Here is a 25,458-nt window from a genome sequence, read left to right as displayed (position 1 = left end):
TTTTTGTCTTTCAGTTCGCAAATGTCATGTATTATGATCTCTAAAATCATGCATCACCAGGCCCCCCTCAATCAAGCCATCATCTTATTTACCACATCATATCTTTTCACAGATTATGGGTGTGTTGTCTTTAACCTCTTCCTTCTATTCTCTTCTAAGGCTTTAAATTCACCGTAGAATTTGCATTGTGCATCCTCCATTTCAAGATCAGCTCTTGTCCTTTTTAGTCCATGATTTTTACTCTTTTGGTATCTGCAAAATGTGATTGATAATATCAACAGTATAATGCACGGAGAGATCACCTGTTACGGGTCTTAAGATGGAAATCACTAATCGATTTTCTAATTTTCACAAGCAGTTGGTAACCTTCGATAATTCCTTGCCTACGGTTTCCCAAACACTGTCTGCTTTTCAGTCTTCAAGTCTGACTCAAGAGAAGCTGAAAATCCGAATCATGGTATCAGCTTAGATAACAGAAAGTTTGCTACAGTTAAACTATCATTCCTACGAGTAGGGAAGGTTTCAACACACTTTGAGAAATTGCGCACAGTGACCCAAAGATATCTTAAACTGTTGCAAAGGGGCATCTCTATGAAGTTCCTTTGTATCTGGTTGAAAGGACCTGCAGATTTACCAACGTAACTCATGACAACCTGTCTTTTTCTTCTTGTGTGTTTTTTGGTGACGTAGTACACAACGATTGGAAAGTGGGTCTGCAGTTACTCTAAATCTGGGATTGTACCACAACTGTTGGACAAGGCGCCATTGCATCCCTACCAACATGTGCAGGACTGTAGTAGTGCCTTGCCAATGGTGACAATAAGCTGTCAGGCAATACTGATCTGCCATCAATGTAAACCCACACGTCATCTTCCTTCTTGGTACAGCCTTCCTCGCATCCAACCTTGCTTTCTGCATCTGTCACCTCATCCTGCAGCAGCTGAACCTTCTTCCAGTATTCTAAGGCTGACGACATCAAATTACAATCTGTGATGTCAGCTGTGTTCTTCAAGATCTGTTCGTTAAATGTGTGCGCATTCAAAGCACAACATCTTGCCATCTCATCTGTCTCAATATGGCCATTGACCGTGACAGTCTGTACCCTGCCAGTGAGCAACAGATTTCACAACCGCCATTTGGGCAGGCAATTGTAGGGACTACAAAAGGTTCCTCACCCACTCTCCATTTCTAATGGGAGAACCAGAGGACGTCATGTACCCACACTGTGACCACAACTGCCAAAAGTCATGTACGACTCCAAAGCCATACTATCAGTGTAAATTGCATTTCAAAATTGTTTTGAAATGGTACATGCTCGTGTCAGAGCTATAAGCTCTGCATCTTGTGCCGAAAACTCTCCTTGCAACCATGACACTTCCACAACTGTATACACAGCATATTCAGCTTTCAGATTCCCCTGATGGTCTCTCAAACAGGAACCATCAACAAACCATGCATGATCATATTTAGGCAATGCCTCATCAGAGATATCAGGTTGCGGCTTCGTACACAACTCAGTTACATCCAAGCAATCATGCTTGACTTCATCAATCACGTTCTGATTTTCTGGCAATGCATCAAGGTAGCTGGGTACAACACAGTACATCTCCTCAGAGTCACAATCTCTGCAGCCAACAAAATCTGCTTGTATTTAGTCAGGCGACTGTTGGTCAGATACTGTGTTCACGTACGAGTTAACTGTAGCTCCACTGAATGGGGCAAGAATACTGTCGGTGGATGACCCATGACAATGCGTTCCCACTGCTCAAGACTCACACATGTAGATGCAACCGCTTTTAGATATCCAGGCAAAGCAGCCGCAACAGGGTCAAGTGTTGCTAAAACGTAGGCAATAGGCCTACGGTTGCTTCCATGCATCCATCCATGTTAACACTGAAAGAGCACAAACTTCCCTCTCACAGCAAAACACAATGCATATATTAGAATCATGTATTCCCCAAAGTTGGTGTCCTGCAAAGGCATTTTTGCAGCTGTGTGAAGGCAGCCATGCAATTGTAATCCCAGGGTACCGGATCTGACACGTCTTTGTGCGCCAACCTCTGAAGAGTTTTTACTGTTAAGTAAAAGTTATGATTCCACTCTCTGCAATAGCCCACCACTCCAAAGAATGTGTATGGCTTCCTTTTGAGTAGCTGGAGGATTCATGATACGAATTGCTGAGATTCATTTCTGTGACACATTCCTCGCTCCTTTCTCAATGTGATGTCCTAAGTACAAGACTTCAGTTTACTAAAACTGTATCGTGGTCTGGGATACTTAGTCCGTTTCTGCCAGATGGTTTAGCTAAGCAATGGTATCAGTTTTGCAAGCTTCTCTCGTGGTTGGCGCCACTAGTAGGTGTTACAGAATACACTGGAACATATTTTAAATAAAGTCTTTAATCCAAGATAAGTGGCACAGCAACAAACAGCATCTGGCTGGCAGACAGGAACAGTGCAACTGATCTGGTGCCTAGCAGCAGTGAAGGTTCGAAGTAGAACCAAGTACTACTGAAAGATGCACAATGTTTAAAGAGACATTACCAATGTGAACATGTACAAACAGAATGTAACACATCTCCTTCTTTTAACAAAACAAACAAATAAAAACAAAAGAAAGGAAATATGTAATTCGGAAAATGACAAAAGATTTAGGTTACATAATCAGCAAACTTAATAGGTGGAGATCTGGAGCGAACAGACATCTTAACTCTTGAAGCAACATCACCATTGGAATTAAACTGTACATCAGGCACAGTAGAATTTTGCAAAGAAGAATGATTGGAAAAATATTGCAAAGAAGGACACTTAGCAACACGTTTGATGTTCCATAACTTACTATCTTGAGTAATTAAGCTGTTACTAAAAACCTTTACAACTTTCAAAGGTTTACCAAATTTGTTTGAACACTTGGTGATAAAACCAGGTTTCCTAATCCTGACCCAATCACCAATACAGAAATTCGGCTTCTTCACCTTCCACTTGTTATCATACCATTCTCTAACCTTAGCTTGTTTGCACTCCACTCTTTCTACAACATCTTTAATCAGATCATCAGAAAAAGATTTATTAGAACATTTGTCCTTAAACCACCATAGACAAATGGTAGAGGCTGGGTTACGCCCTTTTAGTAAACGGAAAGGACTAACTTCTGTGGTAGAATGTGGAGTTATCCTGTATAACCAAAGTTTTTCTCTTAATAGATTCCTCCACCCAGAGCCCATCTTGATGACATCAGAAACAAAACCTTTTAATACCCTGTTGAAACGTTCAACTAAACCATTCTCATGAGGTTCATAAACCGAAACAGTACAATGTTTAATGTTTTGTAGTTTGAGAAAGTTCTCCATTTCCAAAGAGGTAAGTTGCACCCCATTATCTGTTACAAGAACAGAAGGACACCCTTCTCTGGAAAACACTTCCATGAAAAACTCTATCACCATGTTAGTGGAAACTGAAGAAACAAACTTGACTTCCGGCCATTTAGAGTGGTAATCAAGCAACACTAGAGCATAACGGGAATCAAGCGGAAGACACATAAAAGGGCCAGAAATATCAAAAGCAAGTTTCTTCCAAGGTTCATTCGGCCAAACAGAAGTTTTTAATGGAGGAACATTTAGCCTCAACATCTTCTCACTTCCCATACAAACCTCACATTCTCTAACCTTGCGATCCGCCATTCTATCAATACCAAGCCACCAAAAATAGTTTCTTATGAGACGCTTCATAGCAGACATTCCAGGATGCATTTTATGAGCAATATCTAAAATCACTTTTTGCATTTCAAAAAGCGGCACACACTTCCCAGACTTGAAAACCAAACCATTTTCCAAAGCCAACTCATCCAAAACAGAAAACATAGGGAAAGTACTTTCCGATATATCCTTTTTATCAGGCCAACCCTCAAGAATGTACTTCTTGATGGTTTGTAAAGTGACATCATGATCATCTGCAAGGTTCCAAGACTGTTCCGAAATATCTTCAAACGAACCCGCAATAACATCTTGTAAACAAGTAACCACCTCTTTCTCAACAGAAATACTATCACTACTCGATTTACAAGGCATGCGAGACATAAAATCTGCAATGACATTCTTTTTCCCTGGTACAAATTCCGCTGTAAAACAATATTCCTGCAATCTTGAAGATAACCTAGGTATACGAGCAGTAGAACTCCATCCACCACCCGTAGACAAAATGTTTACCAACGGTTTATGGTCGGTTCTCAAAAGAAACTTACTAGCCCATATATAATTTCGAAAATGTTCTATGGCCCAGACACATGCTAATAGTTCCTTTTCTATTACCGCATACCTCCTTTCAGTTTCATTAAGGGTACGTGAAGCAAAACAAACATTCCACTCCTCCTTACCCGAAATTTGAGACAAAACAGAACCCAATCCATACCTACTAGCATCCACCGTGATTATACACATTTTGTTCAAACAAAACGGTCTAAGAGTGGGAGCTTGTAGAATATCAGACTTGATGAGATCAAAAGCTTTGTGCTGTTCTTGTTCCCAAACAAACACAGCATTATGTCTGAGAAGCTTCCTTAACGGCTCCATCTTGGATGCAAAACTATATACAAATTTGCTATAGTATTCGCACATACCAGCAAAAGAGAGCAATTGTTCCTTATTTTCACGAGCAGGAGCATTAGTGATACCATCAATATTCGATTTTTTAGGAACCACCCCATCTCCTGACAATGTGTGACCCAAGTACTCCACAGAGTGTTGAAACATTTTACATTTGCTGAGTTTCAAAGTAAGACCATTTTCTCTCAATTTTCCACACACACACTTTAAATGTTGTAAATGATCATCATTATTAGCTGAGAAAATCAGAATGTCATCCTGGAAGCATCTAACAAACTTATCCAAATCTCTAAAAATATTGAACATGACTCTTTGAAATACTGATGCCGCCGATGCTAACCCAAACGGCATTCGAGTGTACTGAAATAATCCTTGAGGAGTGATAAAAGCTGTTAGGCATTTTGAGTCTTCAGTAAGAGGTACCTGATGGTAGGCTGATCTCAGGTCTAAAGTAGAAAACACTTTTGCCCCCTCCAACATTGATACCACCTCATTTATGTTTGGAAGAGGATGACAATCCACAATGATGCCAGCATTAAGAGCCCTAAGGTCCACACACATTCTTAAACTTTTATCGGGTTTCCTCACTAAAACAATGGGAGAAACCCATTCTGCAGATTCAATAGGCTCTATAATACTCTCAGCAACTAAATCATTGAACATTTTCTTAAGTTCCTCCCTAACATTTATAGGTACACCTCTTAGTTTTTGTTTTAGAGGAACAACACCATTTTTAAGTTTAATTCTATGTGAATAGACCTTGATTTTACCCAAAGTATCCGAGAATACATCTTTGAACTCTTCTTTTACTAACATTTATTCGAATCTTCCTCTTTTAACATAGCAATATTATCCGGTTCCACATTACTATCCAACATCACTGGATCTTTAGCACGAGGATTGAGAATAATTCCAAACTTCCATTGGTCTCTCCATCCTAGAACATTAACACCTTTTATGGCTATATATAATTTGACACTCAAACATTTAGTTTTAAACGTAAGATCCACAACAAAAAAACCTAACATATCAATTTTATCTTCATTGAAACTTACAGCAAAAATGTCGTATGGAAACATGTTCTTGAGACTAAGGGCAGAACTAAGTCGTAAATGAAAATACTCCTTTGTAATAATCGTCCACGGAGAACCTGAATCAGCCATGAGTTCTAATTTGATGTTTAAGACTTCAACCTCACACACAGGGTTTTTAATACAAATGCAATCAGTGGGATCGTTTACATTTGAGATAACCTCCATCAAACATACCACAAAACCCTTCTTGTCCTCACAGTGATTCCCACTACATTCGCACTTGCTATGCTATGAACATTTATAATGCGCGCAGCTGCTCCAGCAAAGGAGCGTCCCGGCGCAAAACAAGGTAAAGCACAGCAACGCTGAAAGCAGAACCGCAAAAGGGATGACTGGAGGGAGAGGGTCTAAAACAGAAGGGTTTTAATGGCTTTACGGAACAGCAGAAGGTCCTCCAACTGGCGGACCTCAACCGGTAAGGAGTTCCAAATGGCCGCAGCCCTCACACGAAAAGAGCGACCACCGGCCCGAGAAAGTTTAAACCGGGGAACCACGGCAAGCGCCTGGCCGGCAGATCTGAGGGAACGTGACGGAACATAGGAGAGCAGAAGGTTGGTAAGGATAGGGGGGGAGAAACCTTTCAGGATTTTAAAGGCCAAACATAACACCTTAAAATGAATTCTCATTTTGACCGGCAGCCAATGCAAGGAGCGTAGAGTGTTAGAGACGGGGCAAAACCTGGGCAAGCCAACTATCGCTCTAGCTGCGGCATTTTGGACGCGCTGCAGGCGGGCGATATCAGCCTGATTAGACCCCACCAGGAGAGAACTAGCGTAGTCAAGCCGGAACAACACCGTCGCCTGAATAACCAGCTGCCTGGTTGGGGCATCAAAAAATTTGAGGACCGGTCTTAGCCCCCGAAGGACACCAAAGCAGCAGGCCGCAGTTCTCTTTGTGTGGCCAGCAAAATTAAGGGAGGGGTCAAGCCATACTCCCAGGTTTCTCACTTCAGCGACCGGGGTTGGAAGTGGCCCCAATTCAGGAGGCCACCACCTATCCCCCCCAAAGCTCCGCTCTCTTACCGACAATCATGACTTCAGTTTTCTTTGCGTTGAGTTGGAGACAGTTGGCCGTCATCCAACTGGCCACTGCCCTCATTCCACTCTGAAACTTAGTCACTTTTGGAATTTCTTCCATGACAGAAGCTACCTTTGCTTGAGAATTTTGAATACATTTTTTAACATCTCTACACATGTTTGAAAAATGACCTGACCTACCACACTTCCTACACTCTCTGTTGATCGCAGGGCATCCCCCATATGAAGCCAAATGTGTTCTACTACCACATCTAAAACATATGAACGATTTGTCAAATCTTCTGACATTTCCCTGAACATTGATCCTATTAGAATTCAAATTATAATTAGGATGTGCATTTCCATTGGTAGCTGATTCTGTGCGTTTTACCACACATACTTCATCCACAGGATCAGCCTACTGTTCAGTGTGTTTCTTAATAGTACTAATCCACTTTGCAGACTGTTCTAACGATTTGGCAATTGCAATGGCTTCAGATAATTTTGGATCACCCAATTCCCATAACCGTTCCTATGTTCTCTTATTTTTAACATGAACAATAATTTGGTCTCTCAACATTTCATCACACATATTACCAAAATTACAATGTATGGATAATGGCCTTAGAGCAGTAATAAACTCATCAAACGATTCTGTTTCCAATTGTGCTCTGTTATAGAACTTATACCTGTTTAAGGCAATATTTGTCACAGGTTTAAACCTCTTTTCTAATCTTAATAAGGCTTCCTTATAGACATTAGTGCCCTCACTCTCCCGTGCAGAAGGTGGAATTTGCGGAGCCCTAAACACCATTTGACCTTCAGAGCCTAAACAATGTAACAGAATACTTTTTTTTCTCTCTGCTCCCATACGTTCGCCATCGATAGCCTTCATGTAATTAATGAATTCCTCCTTCCACCGTGTCCATGGTAACGGTGGATCTCCTTTATGTTGTAAAAATTTCTCAGGTGGATCAAATTGCATAGCCATAAGTCTCAAGAATTATGTAAATAACAGAATTGTAATATTAAAATAAAAATATATATTTATAAATATTTGGTGATGAAATACTGGTGAAATGTTAATACATAAAAAGTTACTTCTATCCAAGTCATTCAAGCGTCAAATTCAATCATCAGCAAAAGTATCACCTTGTATATAATGTGAAAAGATAAGTTTTCTAATTAAAACAAGTTCAAACACTCCTTTTCTGAAGAACGCTGCTGCTGCGATATCATAAATGAACTAAATGCAACAGTAAATGGAAAACCCTTCACTCGGTGACCGGTTGTCATAGAAACTTAGAAACGTGTTAATTAAAATGGCCGCCACGTTTTTCAAAGACGTTGCGCGTCATGCGTAGCGTAACGTCGTAACGTCAATGACTACGCAGAGATTGATTCCAAAGAACTTCTCTTATCACGGGTAGTCGCGGGTACAGAATGTCCAGCTCCTGTGTCGAGGAATGCAGGCGCACGTCACGTTGTACGGTAAGACTCGCTCGCACAGCGTCAGCTGAACTTTAAAAACAAACACTTCTTTGTATTCAAGAAAATGAAATTAAATTCTTCTTCTCCCGATCCAAACGAGATAGAAAATTCGGGTTTCCAGGAAATCAAAGCAAAATAGGTTTCCAAAACGATCTCTCCTCCAAATTGAAAAGAAGTTCCAGGTTAATCCACAAAATTCCTCGAAATTTCGTAATTCACTCCACGCCTGTGCCACTGTGATGTTGGTGGAGTCTTCAGTTTCCTTGGTTGACCCTCGTCGCCAAATTATGTTACAGAATACACTGGAACATATTTTAAATAAAGTCTTTAATCCAAGATAAGTGGCACAGCAATAAACAGCATCTGGCTGGCAGACAGGAACAGTGCAACTGACCTGGTGCCTAGCAGCAGTGAAGGTTCTAAGTAGAACCAAGTACTACTGAAAGATGCACAATGTTTAAAGAGACATTACCAATGTGAATATGTACAAACAGAATGTAACAGTAGGTCATCCATGTACTGCACTATCACTGAATGATTTGGCATTACCAGAGACTAGGTTCTTTATAAGGACCTGGTTAAAGATTGCGGGGCTCTCCTTAAATCAGTGTGGACTTGGCACCATGCCAAAACACGATAGCCAATTTTTATTCGCGTTCCGTTTTGGCAATCTTCATGCAATGGAATCGAAAAGAAGGCCTGGCACAAGTCAATGGCTATAAACCAGACAGCCTCTCATGGAATCTGAAATAAAATCACTGCTGGATTTGGTACTACGGGACAACCTGGAACAACAATGACATTCGCCTTGCTCAAATCCTGCATAATGTGCTACTTGCCATTCGGTTTCTGCAAACCCATAATAGGAGAGATAATAGCAGAGCTACATGGACTTCCCATTATCTCCTTCAGAATCCCTGGCTCAATCATTGAATCAATCACAGGAGTAATTCCAGCAATGGGATCTGGAGACAAACTGTATTGTTGGGCTTCTTGGGAATTCCATATTTAGTTTGATTGTAATTCGTACTGGCTTGGCACCTTTAATTAGTCCGATATCTTTACCTGTAAAGTCCCAGACTTCAGGCAACACTGTATCTCTCAACTCAACCGGCAAATCCTCACTTGTCAGGAGAGGCTACATCCCCACATCTGACTATTGATGGGCAAGTTTGAAAACAACATCTTAATTTTTAATATGGAGATTAATTCCTCTGGGTGTGCAATAAATTCAGCAAATCAATCTGCAAAGTGAATCACGTACAAGTAGATTAAATGAGCTTGTGTCACATACCACAAATAGATGACAATCCTCAAATTATGCCATTTTAACAGTAACTATTTCTGAAATTGGCGTAGACAACCTTTTATTAGTAACTCCTATAACTTGGATACTTTCTCCTGACAGGGGTAGGTTAGGAACCTGTGCTGTTCTTACAGTAGAGCGGATAGCACCAGTGTCGACAAGGAAAGAGATGGGATTCCCATCCACTTCTCCATCCACATAGGGACCACTCTGATCTACCCCTAGGTAGCACCAAGCACGCAGTCCTCCTCAGGCACTTTCGTGCTAACAGGACCTGGTCACTGTTATTCAATTCAGTTAAATATTTCCGTGCGACATTCTAATTTTGTGAAGTATTGCGATTCATATTTTATCTTTGTACCTGAACATTCCTTTCTGGCATGGGAGCTTGGGGCATTTGCATTTGTTGTGATATGTTAGAGTTCTGCATTCTCAGTCCTTGCATCTGTTGAGTCTGTCACATGTTATTCTGCATCTGATTCCCTATATTATTGAAAACAGACTAACACTCGTGTCTCCAATTTCCAAGCTTACTACACACATGACATGGAGTTGTCTTTTTCAAAAGCAACACCTCAATACCTGTTTTAGGTTCTACAGGTTTACCACGACATTGACCATGATGTTTGTTTCCAGTTCAGGGAGGACCTGGCCTGGCAGTTCGGGCTGGACTGTTCCCATAGGGAGCAGGGTCAAGACTGATTTGCATATGGTTTGGTTCAAACTGGAATGGCATGGGGAGCAAAAAACAATGGTTTTAGGGCCAGATCTCTGTGAATGTATGACATTGTTCTGCATTCTGTCCATCAATATTTCTTTTTGCGTAGAAATATTGAATAGCAACTGGGAGACCCAACCTCCTAAAGAATTGAAGTCGAGTTAGAATTAGACAAATCAAGAGCTCTGCAATAGCAACACAGAATAATAGAAGTAAAACTTGATGTTCTGACAAAGCTCGCTGATTCTCCCTACAACTCATTTAAATAATTTGTACAATAACAACTGTTTAAATGGTTGCCCCTTTTATGGAATTTCTTCTTTCATGTCTCTTGGAATTTCCAGTGGCGTGGCATCAGACCACCATCGAAAGACCATACCATTTCTCTATCATGTGCAAAGTGTACTTTTACGTATGTTTCAGTTTTCAAATGTGTTGTGTATTATGATTTCTAAAATCATGCGTCATCACGTGTGTATGTTCCACCCCGCCTCCTGCTAAGCTGTTCATACTAGTTCCACTGATTGCGACTTACTTCTGCAAAGAGGATAAGTAACTTTCATGCTCTGTTTATGCATAAACCATTGACGGTAATTTATTATTAACAGTCTCTTTGAAGTTGCTCTTTTTCTTTCCAAAGTTATTCTGAACTTAAGCATTAACAATACCAATTTGTAACCAACCTTTGTCCCAATTCCTTATATTCCGTGTCTTCACACTGTATATGTTAAGATATTATGCATCCAAAACCAAAGACCCTTCACAAATTATGAAACGTTTTGCACTGAAATTACTTCATGTAAACTGATCACGTCTATGTTTTTAATTTCGTGTATGATATTTTGCTTTGTAAATGCTAACGTGTCATTTCCTGGTAAACCTAAATCTTAAGACGGAATGCATTCAGTGCTGCTCTTACGAGGATTTACCAATCCTAGCCAATGGCTTGGCTGCTACTTGCAAAGCAGGTTATAATTTCTCAAAACATCACAAAGTTGGTATTCTAATTAATCTTGCCTTCCTTTGTAATCTATATTCATAACTATTTACAGGCATATCACATTATTTCTGAAACTCATAATGTCCCATACTGTAGATGGTGTCCATCAAAGGTGTTAGTTGGAGGGGTGGTGACTTTGCACCTGGAGTGGAGGCGATCCAGGCTAACTCTGGAGACCAGCAGAAAGTGGTTAGGAGTATGACAAAGGCATTACTGGCAGAAAGGTTAAAGTAGGGAAAGGTTTGTGTTCCTGCCAAGCGTACGTCATGAGGGCAGATGTAATTGGTACAGTCTGAGGCTCTTTGATGGTCGGCATGAGGGAGGGTACCCTAGCTGCAGGGTAGTACAGCTGCTCGGTAGTCCAGCATGCGTTTTCTACCTCAGTGGAATTCTTCAAACCTCCTGAACCTCCACATGGCTCATAATTTGGGTACACAGGGACTGCTGGCAATCATAACTGAGCGCTGGCGTGTACTTGAATGATGAACCTTATTCTGCTTTATCTCATCTTCATTGCATTGCACCCCCATATGTTAAATTGAGCAGAGCTTTGAATTTATTTTGTCACTCACATCTGTGTATTCTAGCTTTTAAATGATGGTTCTGATTAAAATGGAAAGCTCTGAGTAATACTCTTTTCGAGGGGAGTCTCAGCACTAATGGATGTGTTTCAGTTGAAGGCCTGATGAAAGAAAACAGAAATAGAACACTATTACCTTTGCTTTGTTTGACTTGAACCGCAAGATTGGAAGTGCCACCCTGTACCACGACTCCCAATCCATTACTCCTTCCCATTTATGTCACGAGCCGTTGCCCACAGAAATGACTTAGACAAGTCAACGTTTGGTGTAACCCTATAATGTGATGCCATTAAGGATGAGATGTATCATTGGAAGATTGAGAGATGTATTGAGGTGGATACTTTGTGTTCTCACTTTTTATCTGAATCGATTTGCAGTTGAGAAAAAGGCCAGCTAGGGTTATTTATGAGCTGTGATGGTGGACACCTATTCGTATCTGTCCAATATTACTTTTCAATATTTATTTCTATACTTTGGAAAAGTGCAAAAACTGCACTTGCTGCGGGACTAAAAAGCATTTCCAAAGAATCATTGTTTCGCAGTTGCTATGGTTCAACATTGATGTTAGTCTATATGTTTCAGGTTGTGAACCATAGGATAGTATTGTGCGCATATAACACAGAAGGCCTATAATACGTAGTATGTTTGGTCCTTTACAGCATAAGGTGGCATCTACTAGTGCTCATTCCAAGATTCTGCACAATGTTCTCCTTTCTTCTAGATCATCAAACCGACCGTCTTTCCATCAGCAGACATATTTGAGTGTTGCCACCACGCATTCACATGTCTGCTCCGCAATTTGTATGTAAGACCCTTTATCTGATATGCTATAAATTACGATGCTCCCTATCGCCAGCAGATCTACTGTCCCCATGCGCTATGGCAACGTTTTAGCTTTGGGTTCAGGTGCAGTCCTAGAATAGACCTCACAAGTTTAATCACCCTTCGCAGTTGAGACACAATAATAAACATTTTCACCAATCTTACACATCCCAATCATATGTTACAGGTTAGCTTTTTCCGTTCCCCCCTGAGGATATTCGCTGTGGTGTGTGGGATATATTTTACTAAGGACGATATAAGTAAGAAGGCCTTTGTATTTAATTTGCATGTATATAGAATAATTTGAAAACATAATTATTTTCACCAGTTTAGAAGGATGATGGTAAGAAGTCAGTGAAAAATATAGCTCATAGTATCACTTTTGTTGTGGCCGTTTTTTGTTGTTTTTTTAAAAGTAACTCATGATGTGTTCAACAAATACCTATAACTTAATTTTATTTTGTCTTTCTCAACACAGCATTATACCTTGGATGCAGATGGGCTCTGCACTCGCCTTGTTAAGCCTAAGCTTATGGAAGGGACAGTGGCAGCTCAGGATGAATTCTCTCGAAGTAAGTACATCCACAAAAATAATCCCCTTAGTCTCATTCTTATTCTGTCCATGTCTGTTGCTTTTTCTTGCTACCCAACCCCCTGCCTCATCCATGAGCCTTACTTCTGCCTTATACTACATTTCTAATTTGTATGGGTTTGTCATCCTCCGTTGCTTCCCTTCTCTCTCACTACTATTTAATCGCATGTTGTCATCTTCTTCCTACAGCACTGTGTTTCCTTGTTTTGGCCACTGCCTAGCACTTTTGGGCATCTGGTATTTATTTTCTCTAACCAATGTTAATCATCACTCTATCATTCGTTCCACTAAGTGTCTGCTGTTTGTGTACACTAGCCTTATCTCTTACCATTACAGTCACTCTATCTTAAATTAGCATTTGCCACTGTAGGCTTCCCTGGTGTGTAATCAGTGTTCAGTCACAAACTACTTATCTCTTGTCATCATTCTTGATAGCATACACTTATTATACCTTTTTTGACAGTTTATTTATAACCAACCCCAGTCGGGGGAATATCAAGGGAGTGTAGATAGAATGTCCTTTTATGAAATACTGTGCTAGTAGTGATGACAAGGGGAGAAAACGTTATGAAAAAGTTAGTTATGCACAGGCTAGAAAATCACTTCTATAATTGCACACTTTTCAAATATGTATGTTCTAGACTTCTGAGTTTATGCTTTAAAATTATGAACCTCCACCACGGTTTGTTTAAAGTATTCCTGTTTATAGCAAAGATCCCAAATCAGAAGCCTGCAAGTTCAGAGCCCCACAAATAGGTTAGAGAAATTGCTCTGCAATAAAACTCGTGTAAGTCTTCTTCCATTTGGTCAAAAAAATTCTGTAACCAGCACAGATTATAGAGGTATGCTCAAAGCTGCAAGGCTCAACCTGCAAAGTAATTTTCTTTTAAGCAAGCTGAAATACTTCATAAGCTCATGGGAAACTGACCATACATTTTGTCTGATTCAGTTGTTGTCGTAACGGAGACATGGGGCACTTATGCGAAATAAATAGCACTGAAAAGCATGCGGGTAATTCAGTAACCAAAAACATGTGTCACCTGTTGCTGACAAGCAGGCTGTCAAGATTAGTTAGAAGTATGGAAACAGCCAGTGCCTGAACCCCAGTTCTCCATGACGAGTTGACCATTTCCTGTCAGTTTAGCCTGTGTTCCAATAGTCCTTCCACTCTTGTCATGTTTGAGCAACAGTCATTCTTATTTAATGTACATGTGCACGTCCCATTCTCCTAAACATTTTAGAGATTGCAATCCAGGGCTTGACTTTAAAAAGTAATGGCAAAGCTCATAGGTTGTACCTTTCGAACAAATTATCTGAGCTTTTTTCTTTGGGAGTGTTTGTTGCCGGTGCTGAACAGCATTGGCAAAAGGAACACGCATTTGCAATGCAATAGGTGTCGCAGTTACCCGAGTTTAAGCTATTGGCATTGTAAATGACAATGACTTTTATTTATGATTTTAAAACGAAAATAAAAGGCATTGTTATTTGCAATGTCAATAGCTCAAACTCGCATGAATGCGAGACCTATTGCATTGCAAATGCTTGTTTACAGGTGCCTTAATTAACAGGCTGAGGACACCCAATGGAGATCCGATGTCGTCCACAGTTTAGAGTGTGTGCAGGTAGAGAAAGGGCACATATGTGGTCGCCTAGACCAGTGGTGGAAAGAACGACATCATGGCCAGCAGAGGGGAAAGAACCAGTTGTGGGCACACCTGGACAAGACCTCATCAGTGCGAGGGGCAGATGAGAAAGAAAAGTTCCTTGTTATGAAGCCTGGTTTCACATAAAAAAAAATCAGTGAAGGAGTAACTCTTCAGATGGTGTCATGTCTGGGTGCTGCAGGAGTTAGAGACGGGCAGAACATGTAGGCTTGGTTGTCCGCTTCTGCCGCTGCTCAATGTAGAAGGATGCTCTGTATCACTTTTAGTTAACATGGAAGCGTTGTGATTTGTGTGTAACCAAGTCACCCTGATTACAAAATTTCTATTAGAAAGGATTTGAATAACCGACACCTGAACACAGCAGTTGTCTGCATTTTTTAAGGACAAATAACATGGAAGCCTTTCTTCTCCTAATGTGGAAACTGCCACTTCAAATCTAATCAAAAACAGAAAACCACTGAGTCACCATGAAATGGGATGAACAATGTCAAATTTAATGGCAAGTTAAAATATACAGTTTTTACGCCCCAACGTGACTAATAAAATTTCATTCAGCCCCACCAAATGCACCTTTTTCATCGACTGATTACAATCTTTTACCTAAGAAGCCAGTCAGTCAACCAGTGCTTCATATTTATCAAGCAGGTTAAAGATGGTCCAAATGGTAATTTCCATACATTTCAAATCGCAGGCCGAGATTAGCACGATGCCATCAGTTGCAGGCTGGCCAACTGCAAAAGTCTGCCTCCGGTGGCTGGGGTACTACAAGGCTGGAGTAGTCAGTGATGCGTCTGGTTCTTTCCTCCTTACATGCGTTTAAAAGGTACATGCCTGTCAGAATATCTGCCTGTTGCTTCTGGTCCTGACTGGTCCAGGTCAGAAGGCATGTGTTCTGACTGAGCCTTTTGAAGCCAACAGGTTTGTGTCACTGAGATAAATGCCAGGTTAACAAAGATTCTGCACAGCATATTTATAGATGCATTTTCATGTCAATGGACACATCAAGGCACCTGTAAAATCAGGCTTGTTCCACCATAAGCATGGTTTGTGCACAAAACAGAATCTTAGTCAATCAGGCAGGATGGCCAACATTAATTTGCTAAATTATTTAGTTGCTTGTTCGAGCAAACAAAAACCATCAGCATTGCCCAATTGTTTCTATCTGTTTTCTATTCGGTTCTACGAATAAGATTTAATATTTTTGGTTCGGTCGTGTCATTTAGTTATTTGCAATATCTACCAAAAATGGGGATGGCTCTAATCAGTAAGGCTGATTACCATATATCCTCATAACAATCACAATTGCCAGTACTGATGATTATCCCAGAATTACTTTAATCCAGAATGTATACTACATACACATCCGAAAGCTCATGAATCGCTTTTGTTTAAATTTTTCATTAATCATATAATCCAAGGAGTTTTTCAATACATAATCAAAAGACAAAAAGAACAATTTACATCAACAATGATTTGGGGGACAAGTAAAACAAACATCACTCGCTCAATCACTCATAAAAACCTCATTCCACATTTTTACACATTCATACAACCTGATTTACATATATACACCATAACAATAGGAATCAACCTATGGAGTAGCAAACGGACTGCCTAGAAATCAAAACAATATTTGGTATTTGACGGATAGCTCATCTATACACAACATTAGACATTTAATACTTTTTTACATGAGTCCAATGTAATCAAGACCAATTCTTTACAAAAAAAGTAGTATATTGTGGCAGCACCGACAGTCTACGCGTTTCGAATCCCAAAGCTTGTGGGGATTCTCATCAAGACCATAGAAATCACTCTTAATTAACACCAATGGATGGACAACGTGTGTATTTTTTCATTTGTCCCCGAGGAAGTTCTATATACCCTTTTGTATTTAGGGTGGCCACGGGATTGATTGATTTGCTGGATCACCATCAACCTCTCCTAACGCCCGTCGGCGAGGAGTCCTTGTTAGTCAAACCCGGCTCTCAAAGTGTAATGGCGGGTCCCCGTATTTGATTGAATCGAATTTTGGCGTTCTCCTCACTCGAGTGCTGCGCGCCCAATAATAGATACGCTACGCCCCCCCAGAGGCCCCATGTGTATCGTCTCGATGGCGGGACTGGACGACTCGCCGGATCATTCTACCCCTGCGATCTGTGATTTGTTTCTTACATACTACAAGACCCTTTACACTTCGCGCCTTTCCGGAGATCTCTGCGGTCAGGAAGATTATCTTTCTGAAGTCGCTCTGGTATATCTGGAATGATACATGCAGGAGTTCATTCTGACCCCCATTACCTCTCGACAGTTTAGTGGAGGCGATCGATGCCTTGCGTGCGTCTTCTGCCCCCGGACTGGACGGCTTTTCGGACGATTTTTATAAAGCATACACGGACCTTCTGGTCCCGCGCTTGGTCGAGGTCTACGCGGAGGCCCGAGTGGCAGGTATCCTCCCCCCGACGTTTCGGGAGGCTGTGATCATTTTATTGCCTAAACCCGGGAAAGACCCCATGCAATGTGGATCATACAGACCACTGTCACTGTTAAATTTGGACTACAAGATCTTAGCCAAAGTCATCGCCATTAGGCTGTCGCTTTTGATGGAATCTATCATCTCCCTGGTGCAATCTGGTTTTGTTCCGCATAGGTCCACTTCCCTTAATCTCTGTAAAACGAGATCTCCAAGCCAGCATCCAGGAAAGGTGAGGAAGCCCCAAAATGGTTTGATCCCTCTTGCTCGAAGGCAAACCGGGATCTAAGGGTTGCACTCATGGCCAAACCGCAGGATATTCCCCGGGTAAGGCTCCTGAGAGCAAGGTATAAATCCACCCTACGTATTAGATCGAATGAATTAATCAAAGATCATTGGGAATCCCTTGTACGTACAGCCGCCCTAAAAGACACCCCAGGGTTTTGAAGGGAGGTAAAGAACCTAAGATCTCTTGGTTCAAATATAACACCAATTAACTGTAACATCGTTGGACCTGTGTGGGTTGACCACTTTTCGAAAATGTATGCTGTATCTGGTCACCCTGCAGTAACCTTTCCTCCCCCAACTCCTCTGAATATTGAGGTAGAGGATGCTATAGCAGAATCTGCCGGTAACAAAGCCCCCGGCCCAGATGGTCTTTCCATCGACCAATTAAAATGCTAAATCAATTTTTGGGCCCCGCTGCTGTGCAATGTATTCAACAACCTAACATATGAATCTATCCCTGAAACATGGTCTAACAGTACTATCGTCCCCATTTTTAAAAAAGGCGACAGGCTGGATCCCGGGTGCTACCGCCCAATATCATTAATTGATAACACCCTAAAAGTCCTGGGTAGGGTAATTTTTAAAAGAATTAGAACTTGGGCGGAGGAAAGCTCCATCTTACACCCGAGCCAGCTAGGTTTCCGTAGTAAAGTGGGGACGGTAGAACAATGCCTAAACCTAAATTTGATAATGGCCAAATATACCATCGCTAAAAAATCCCCCTTATATTTTGGTTTTATGGATTTGAGTTCTGCTTTTGATTTCGTAAATCGCTCCCGTTTATGGCCCGTCCTACTTAATTATGGTTTAGATGACTATTTGGTTCAATTTTTATCCTATCTTCATAGCGACTTAAGAGCCCGTGTGCGTATTAACTGCACTGGCGAAGTCTCTAGTGACATTTTAATCGGCAGGGGGGTCAGACAGGGTTGTGTTCTGGCCCCTCTGCTTTTTATTTTGTATATTAATGAACTGAGTAGCTCACTGAGTACCCTAACCAAAGATGTACCGTATGTAAATGGCACCCCCATACCCACCCTCCTTTACGCAGACGATGCGGTCCTAATGGGCCGCACCCCAAAGGCACTGCGTATTTTAATTGCAGGCTTTGTTAGTTTTATGGCTGACTTAGGTTTAACTACAAACTTTAAAAAATCCCTCATTATGTCCTGCGGCCCAAAAAAGTATAAAATTATCGAGATTAACTCAGGGGAGAATGTTCTAAAAAGCACCTGCACTTTCCCATATCTGGGGCTGTTGTTTTCAAACACTGGTTCTTGGCAACCACATGTTTCTTACGCGAGGAATAAATTGGGTAAAGCGATCAACTCAATAATTTCTCTACGCCAACCTAACCATGCGGATGTGATTACGCCATTACTAAAGATCTATCAAACACAATGCATCCCTACAGGTACTTATGGCGCAGAGGTATGGGGACATACAAATTGTCTCCATATCCAGACAGAAGAAAACAGATTCTGTCGGAAGGTGTTAGGTGGAGTTATCTGTGCATCAAACTATATATGTCACAGTGAATTAAATATACCTTATATTGAGGATTTTATTAGATCAAGGCCTCCCCTTTTCTGGTTAAAAATATGGATGAACCCGGCAGCTACATTGACTCGAGATATAATCTCAGACTGTTTAAAATGTGACAGGGCACATTGTATACCATGGCTGAAAGCAGTAAATGAATGCCTAATAAGTGTAGGGCAAGGACATCTGTTTACATCTCCCAATCTTATAGATCGCTCACATAAGAAATGTATTCAAAGGGCTTTGTATAACAACTATAGAGAAGAACGGGAAAGGATAAATCTCTCAAAGCGTACAATCGCAAAGTATATGGGCCATTTAGAGCTCTCTTCTAGTTACTCTGCCCCGCCCCAGAAATATCTACGTTTAAATCTTGGCAGATGGAATAGAAGTTTACTGTTCCGTTTCCGGGACGGGAGCATTGCAAATTTATTAAATTTCCCCTTGGGCTACAATAAACATTTGGAAACCATAGGTTGCCCATGTAATCCGACCATGAAACAAAGCCTTATGCACTTTATGTTCTTTTGTGATTTTTATAAACTGTTTACTGTGCACTATTTAATGCCATATTGTCGGAAACACGATCTGCTAGATTTTAAGATAGCGTTGAGGAATCTACTAATGTTAGGTACAGATGAAATAATATTTAGAGTGAGCTGTTTCCTCAAAGCTGCAGTCCGCTCACGAGCTACTTTGCACATTGATTCATAAGAATTTGCACATTGTCCATTGCACTTTATATCTTTCATCATTTTGCACATTTGTAATTTGCACATATACCTGTCCGGATTTCGTATTTTTTTGTCCTACACTTTGTCGCTAGTTTAAAAAAAATTTAAACTGTATATATTGCCTCTTTTTAACATGTACTTGCATTGTTGTAGATTAGACAGACTGCATTTCTGGTTGTTCATTCTTGTACAGTATTATTTTGCCATTGCACTTGTTATGCACTTTTATGGATGTATTTTATTCCGAATAAAGATCTTTGACTTGACTTGACTTAATCTCTGTACTCTATTCACGGTACTGCACCGTATTGATCCTACCACGCCGGCCGCCTCAATCCTTTTGGATGCGGAGAAGGCCTTCGACTCCCTTGAATGGCCATTTTTTCTTTCAGTCATGTGCCGTATGGGAATGCTGGAATGTTTTGTAGCCACGGTCACTCTGCTATACACAAAGCCCACGGCCCGGTTGCGCCTTAATGGTACGTTGTCTGACCCTTTCCCTCTATCAAGAGGAACTAGACAGGGCTTCCCCCTCTCCCCCCTCTTATTTATTTTGGCCATGGGCCCCTTGGCTCGGCAGTTTCAGGAGAACCACCTTCAGCGGAGGTTACAATTTCGCACCGGTCCTTTGTTGATGTCCATGTACGCGGACGACATGGTATTATACGTTCGCCAGCCTCAGGATAATTTGGCATCATTGATTCGGGAAATTATACGATTAGGCACTTTTTCCGGGCTCCATATCAACTGGCACAAATCATTCATTTTCCCGCGCACTGCCTGCACTACACCTTGGTCATTTGAGTTTCCGTTGGAATGGTGTGATGATTCCATTAAATACCTGGGTATCCACATCCATTTAGACACTACATCGTTGATTTGTCTCAACTATGGCTCCGCTATTGACACATTGGAATCACAGATCACCCGATAGCTTCGCTTGGCCTTATCAATGGCGGGTAGAATATCAATTATTAAAATGATAGTGTTGCCCCGCTTTTTGTATTATTTTAATAATATTCCCGTTCCTTTAACCAAGGCATTTTTCACGCAACTCCGCTCTCTGCTTCTTGGTCTGGGGAGATAGGACACCCCGGGTCAGCTGGAAGGTATTAACTTTGCCACCAGACAGAGGGGGGCTATGTGTGCCAGACTTTTACCTGTATTATTTGGTTGCACAGTGCGCCTACGCGTATGCTTGGTTCCATCCAGATGTACGCACACCATATTTACTGCCAGAGGCAGATCTGGTCCTTCCAAGACGCCTCCTTACAATTCTTCCCACTGGTTTTCCTCGTGATCCCCGTGACATCCAGACTGTCTCCACTACCTGCTGGGCCTGGATTAGGCTGCGTAGGTATTTGGGGCTTGATCTATTATATTCACCGGCCCTCCCCCTTCCCAATGCATCTCTTTTCCCCATTACAGAGGAGATTTTGGTAGAGCGCACCTTGGCGAAATTCAACATACGCACCCTTGGGGACTTATTTCCAGATGGGCATGTACTCTCCGCATCGGAGGAGTGATCGCTCCTTCATGGACACATTCATTCTTACCCGGATTCGCTCTGCTTTTCCTTTGGCCCCGGATGAGACGCCTCCCCTCACTTTGGTGATTCAGAGCCCCAATAACGCACACCTGATCGCCAAATTGTATAAACAGTGTGTGGCACTCAAACCAATTGATGATTCTAGGCTTAGGGCTGCTTGGGAGGAGGACCTGGGTGTGCCTATCTCTGATGATCAATGGGCATATTGCTGTAAAACCACAACAGACGTCTCACTGAACAGCCGCCATAAATTGCTTCAGTTGAAATTCCTTCGTAGGATGTATTTTACCCCTGCTCGCGCACACAGAATTGACAATTCCCGACCTCACCATTGTCTGAAATGTCTTGCCCCCTTTGCTGATTTCGCACACTTGTCCTGGACTTGTCCCAAAATACACCAGTATTGGCTAGACATTCACTCCACCCTGGGGGATATACTGTCCATGCCGCTCCTTCCCACACCTGAGATAGCACTGTTGGGGTATGTTGAGCACTTCCCAAAGAAGGTTTGTAAATTAGCGGCGCTTGGCTTCCTATTAGCCAAAAGGGAGCTAGCACTGCTATGGGGTAGCAGGCACGCCCCTACCCTTCGCTCCCGGTTAACCAGCTTAGCATTCTGCAATGTGAACTGCGAAGAATTCAGCACCTTACTCCCCACTTCCTCCAGACCTATCGACATCTGGGGCCCATATAGGGACTATATCTCCCGGCACCAACTAGCCCAAGACTCTCAGTTACAGTCCGGCATCACCCCTTCCGGCGTGGGATAGCACCTTGTGAACTCTGGGGTGGAACAACAGGGTAGAAGTTGTCCTCACATCTATTTGTTTTTTGGTCTCTGTGTCAGACAGTATTTATTGTTTGCAGTTTTGTTATGTAATTGATCTTTCATTGAGTATAGTATATTTGGTGTTGTTAGTGTTCATGTACCGCATCGTTTCTTTCCATTTTTAGTTACTCTGTCCTCAAGATTTGTAATCATATTTTATGTATATGTTTTTCAGATTTTTGGTAAATGTCATTTGATGTTTTCAGATTGTAATTTCATTGTATGTTTTCCTTTTTATTTATTTTTTGTTTGGTAAATGGAAAATAAAGTTTAAAAAAAAACTCTAGTGGGATAAACCGTTCTGCTCACATTATTTTAAGCAAATGCTCCATCTGATGCCTAGAGTGAGATTAGTACTACTTTGCAGTCTATGCACAGCATGTGTATCCGCAGCCAACACATGCTACGAAGGGAGTATGTTGCTTACCCTGTAAGCATCTACTCCTAGAGTGTAGTGCTGCAGATTCACATGCACCCTCCCGATCCCCGACATTTATTGGATGGTGGTACATATACATCTAAAAAGTAATCATGTACAACAGCAAACGCTAACTTAGAAGAATATATCCTCACTTCCTGTATGGCAGGGAAGAAACATTGCAATCTTACAAAGGAGCCGTTTATCATGCCCATTGCCTTGAGGATGGGGAGATACGATGCACAACGTTGACCATAAAAGACTTCCACAAGAAAAACAAATTAGAATCCGGGCCCAACACTAGATGGCAGAAGTGTTAATGCTGTTTAGGTTCAAACTCTGCACACCTCAGAAGGGCCAGTGAAAATTCCCAGGAACAGATGCCAGTGTGCTAGTTAGCATCTTGTGTCCCCGATTAGTCAAAACCTGACCAAGCAAAGAATCAGCCGATGTCTCTACGGGTCATCTGTTGGTACTGGACAGCTGTTGGTGGGGACATGGTTTCCGGCTCCAGTCGAGTGCCTAGAGTATAGTCCTAAATAAGGAATATTTCCAGACATTTGGTTACAGAATAAACTGTTTTTTTCATACAAGCACTTGACTTGGACAGTGGATTTTATAATTGCTACAACAACCTTAAGCACAGCAGCCATATTTACACATGAATCAAGACAGTGTGTCAATTCCATCTGCTAGAAACACTGTTTTACTTTGTACTCTGTCATGAAGGCAATATGGACACTCCGATAAACCCCACTTTCTGCCTCTACCCCATTGTCACCTGAGCCCAAGGAAGGAAAAAATAAACTGAAGTAATTGCCAAAAGTAACAAAGAACAGTAGGATTATTTGCCTATGTAGATAAATTGTATTGTCTCAGCAAGGCTGTCATTCGCTGTCTCTCAGCCTGTTTGCTTTCTGGTACTGAGCTCCTCTGAATGTATGGCCTCCCAGATGCTTACTACTATTAACGAGCAGTGACACACGACTGAATGACTGAAGAGTCTGAAATAGATCTCGGAGCAACATCAACTACTTATGGTTCTACTGTTGTTTTGTAAAACCTTTTTATTGGATTTTATAGTTATACATGTCACACATTAATGAGACAAAAGGACCAAAGCAGCAGACCAGGTCAAGCACAACGATTCGTTTAGTTCTTAGTTAATGGTGGTGCAAACTCTTCCAACATCCGCTGCCGTAGGATGCGTAATTAATGAAAATATCGAGACAGAATAGAAGGTGCACTCCAAAAAAGTCAGTATCAGGGATTGTTTTTTATATAAATTCTTCTTTATTTTTTTTTATTTTTTATTTTTTAAACTTTATTTGTCATTTTCAGAAGCATCATACACAAACCATTAGCAATGGAAACAATACACCCCATCTTGCAGTACAAAAACACCCTGAATGACAGCTTTCGGCGTAGGAACAAGTGCAAAGTCCAAAGGGATTGGGGATATCCACAACAGTTTATCACAGCCAGTAAATAGCCCCGGATGCAATAACAAGCCCAACCGGCCCCCACAGATAGTGTTCAGCAGCAGCGCATAAGTTGTACCAACAGCACAGGCTAACCCACTCCCTCCGGGTACAGTTGGTTGTCTAGCTGCGCCTGGTGGTCAGCTGCGAGTTTAGCAATGTATGCGCGGTACGGCCCCCATATGTCTAAGGGTCTAGACGATGTAGGGATGGTGGAGGAGTACTCTACGCAGTTGACATTGCAGGAGGCCAAGCTCTTCAACCAATATTTCACCGTCGGGCTTCTTGCGGAGCACCAAAGTAAGGCCACCTCGCGCTTAGCTAGCAAGAAGCCCAGCGTCGCAAGCCTGCGAACCGCTGGTGGGAAGTTCGTCACGAAGCCTAACAAAGCAATTTCAGGGGTCGGAGTTAGGGGGACGCCTAGTATTTTACCAAATGTGCTGTGTACCTGTAGCCAGTAGTCTTGCAGTCGGGGGCAGGTCCATGATAGGTGAGCAAAATCAGCCTCTGTAGTTTTACATTTCGGGCACATAGGGGATCGGGAGGGGTCTATTCTGTGGGCCAGAGCAGGGGTGTGGTACATACGCCTCAGGAATTTGAAATGAATGAGCTTGTGCCGGGTGTTCAACGATACTGTTTTTGTTACAGCACAGCACCGAGCCCATTCCTCATCCGTGATCTGTTTCCCCAAATCTCTTTCCCAAGCCAGGCGGACCTTCTCGTCTGCTGCAGGAGCAGCCGCTAAGCTAAGTCTGTATATCTTAGTAACCATGTGTGTCCCCGATGGATGTTGAATAACTGCGGTCAGGGGTTGCGCCTCCTCTGGAGCCAGTGGGAAGGTGGGAAATGTGGCTCGCAGTAAGGAACGCAGTCGAGACAGTACAAAGGAGTCCATAAAAGTACGGTCCTGGAACCGGGGGTCCTCCGTCAAACTAAAGGCATGTCCGTCTGGGAATAGGTCCCCCACCGTGTGTAGGCCGAACTTAGAGAGTGTAGTACGCACCACCGCCTCACCAGTGATCGGAAGCCAGTGTGCATTAGGGAGGGGGAGGAGTGGGGAGTATAGTATATCAAGTTTAAGTAACCTCCGGATTTTCTCCCAGGCCCAGCATGTGGACGATACCGTTTGGATATCCTGGGGGTCGCGGGGGAACCCTCTCGGGAGCAGTGTAGCCAAGGAGTGAGGCAACACCAGGTCTGTTTCCGGCTTCAAGAACAGTATGCGCGCATCTGGGTGGAACCAAGGGTATGCGAAGGAAC

General features: G+C 42.0%; 1 protein-coding gene across 3 annotated transcripts in view; it reads left to right on the top strand.

Moving 5' to 3' along the window:
- The window catches only part of CSK (C-terminal Src kinase), a 797,455-nt gene that overhangs the window by 554,074 nt on the left and 217,923 nt on the right, over nt 1-25,458 (top strand). For all 3 annotated transcript variants that reach the window (XM_078685133.1, XM_078685131.1, XM_078685132.1), the window contains one exon: nt 13,107-13,200. In XM_078685133.1, the coding sequence (XP_078541259.1) occupies nt 13,107-13,200 (94 nt within the window). The remainder of the gene's footprint in view (nt 1-13,106; nt 13,201-25,458) is intronic.

This window comes from Lissotriton helveticus, chromosome 3_2, assembly GCF_964261635.1.
Source record: "Lissotriton helveticus chromosome 3_2, aLisHel1.1, whole genome shotgun sequence".
Lineage (NCBI taxonomy): Eukaryota > Metazoa > Chordata > Amphibia > Caudata > Salamandridae > Lissotriton > Lissotriton helveticus.
The sequence above is the reverse complement of the archived record's forward strand: the minus strand, read 5'-3'. Positions and strand labels throughout refer to the sequence as shown.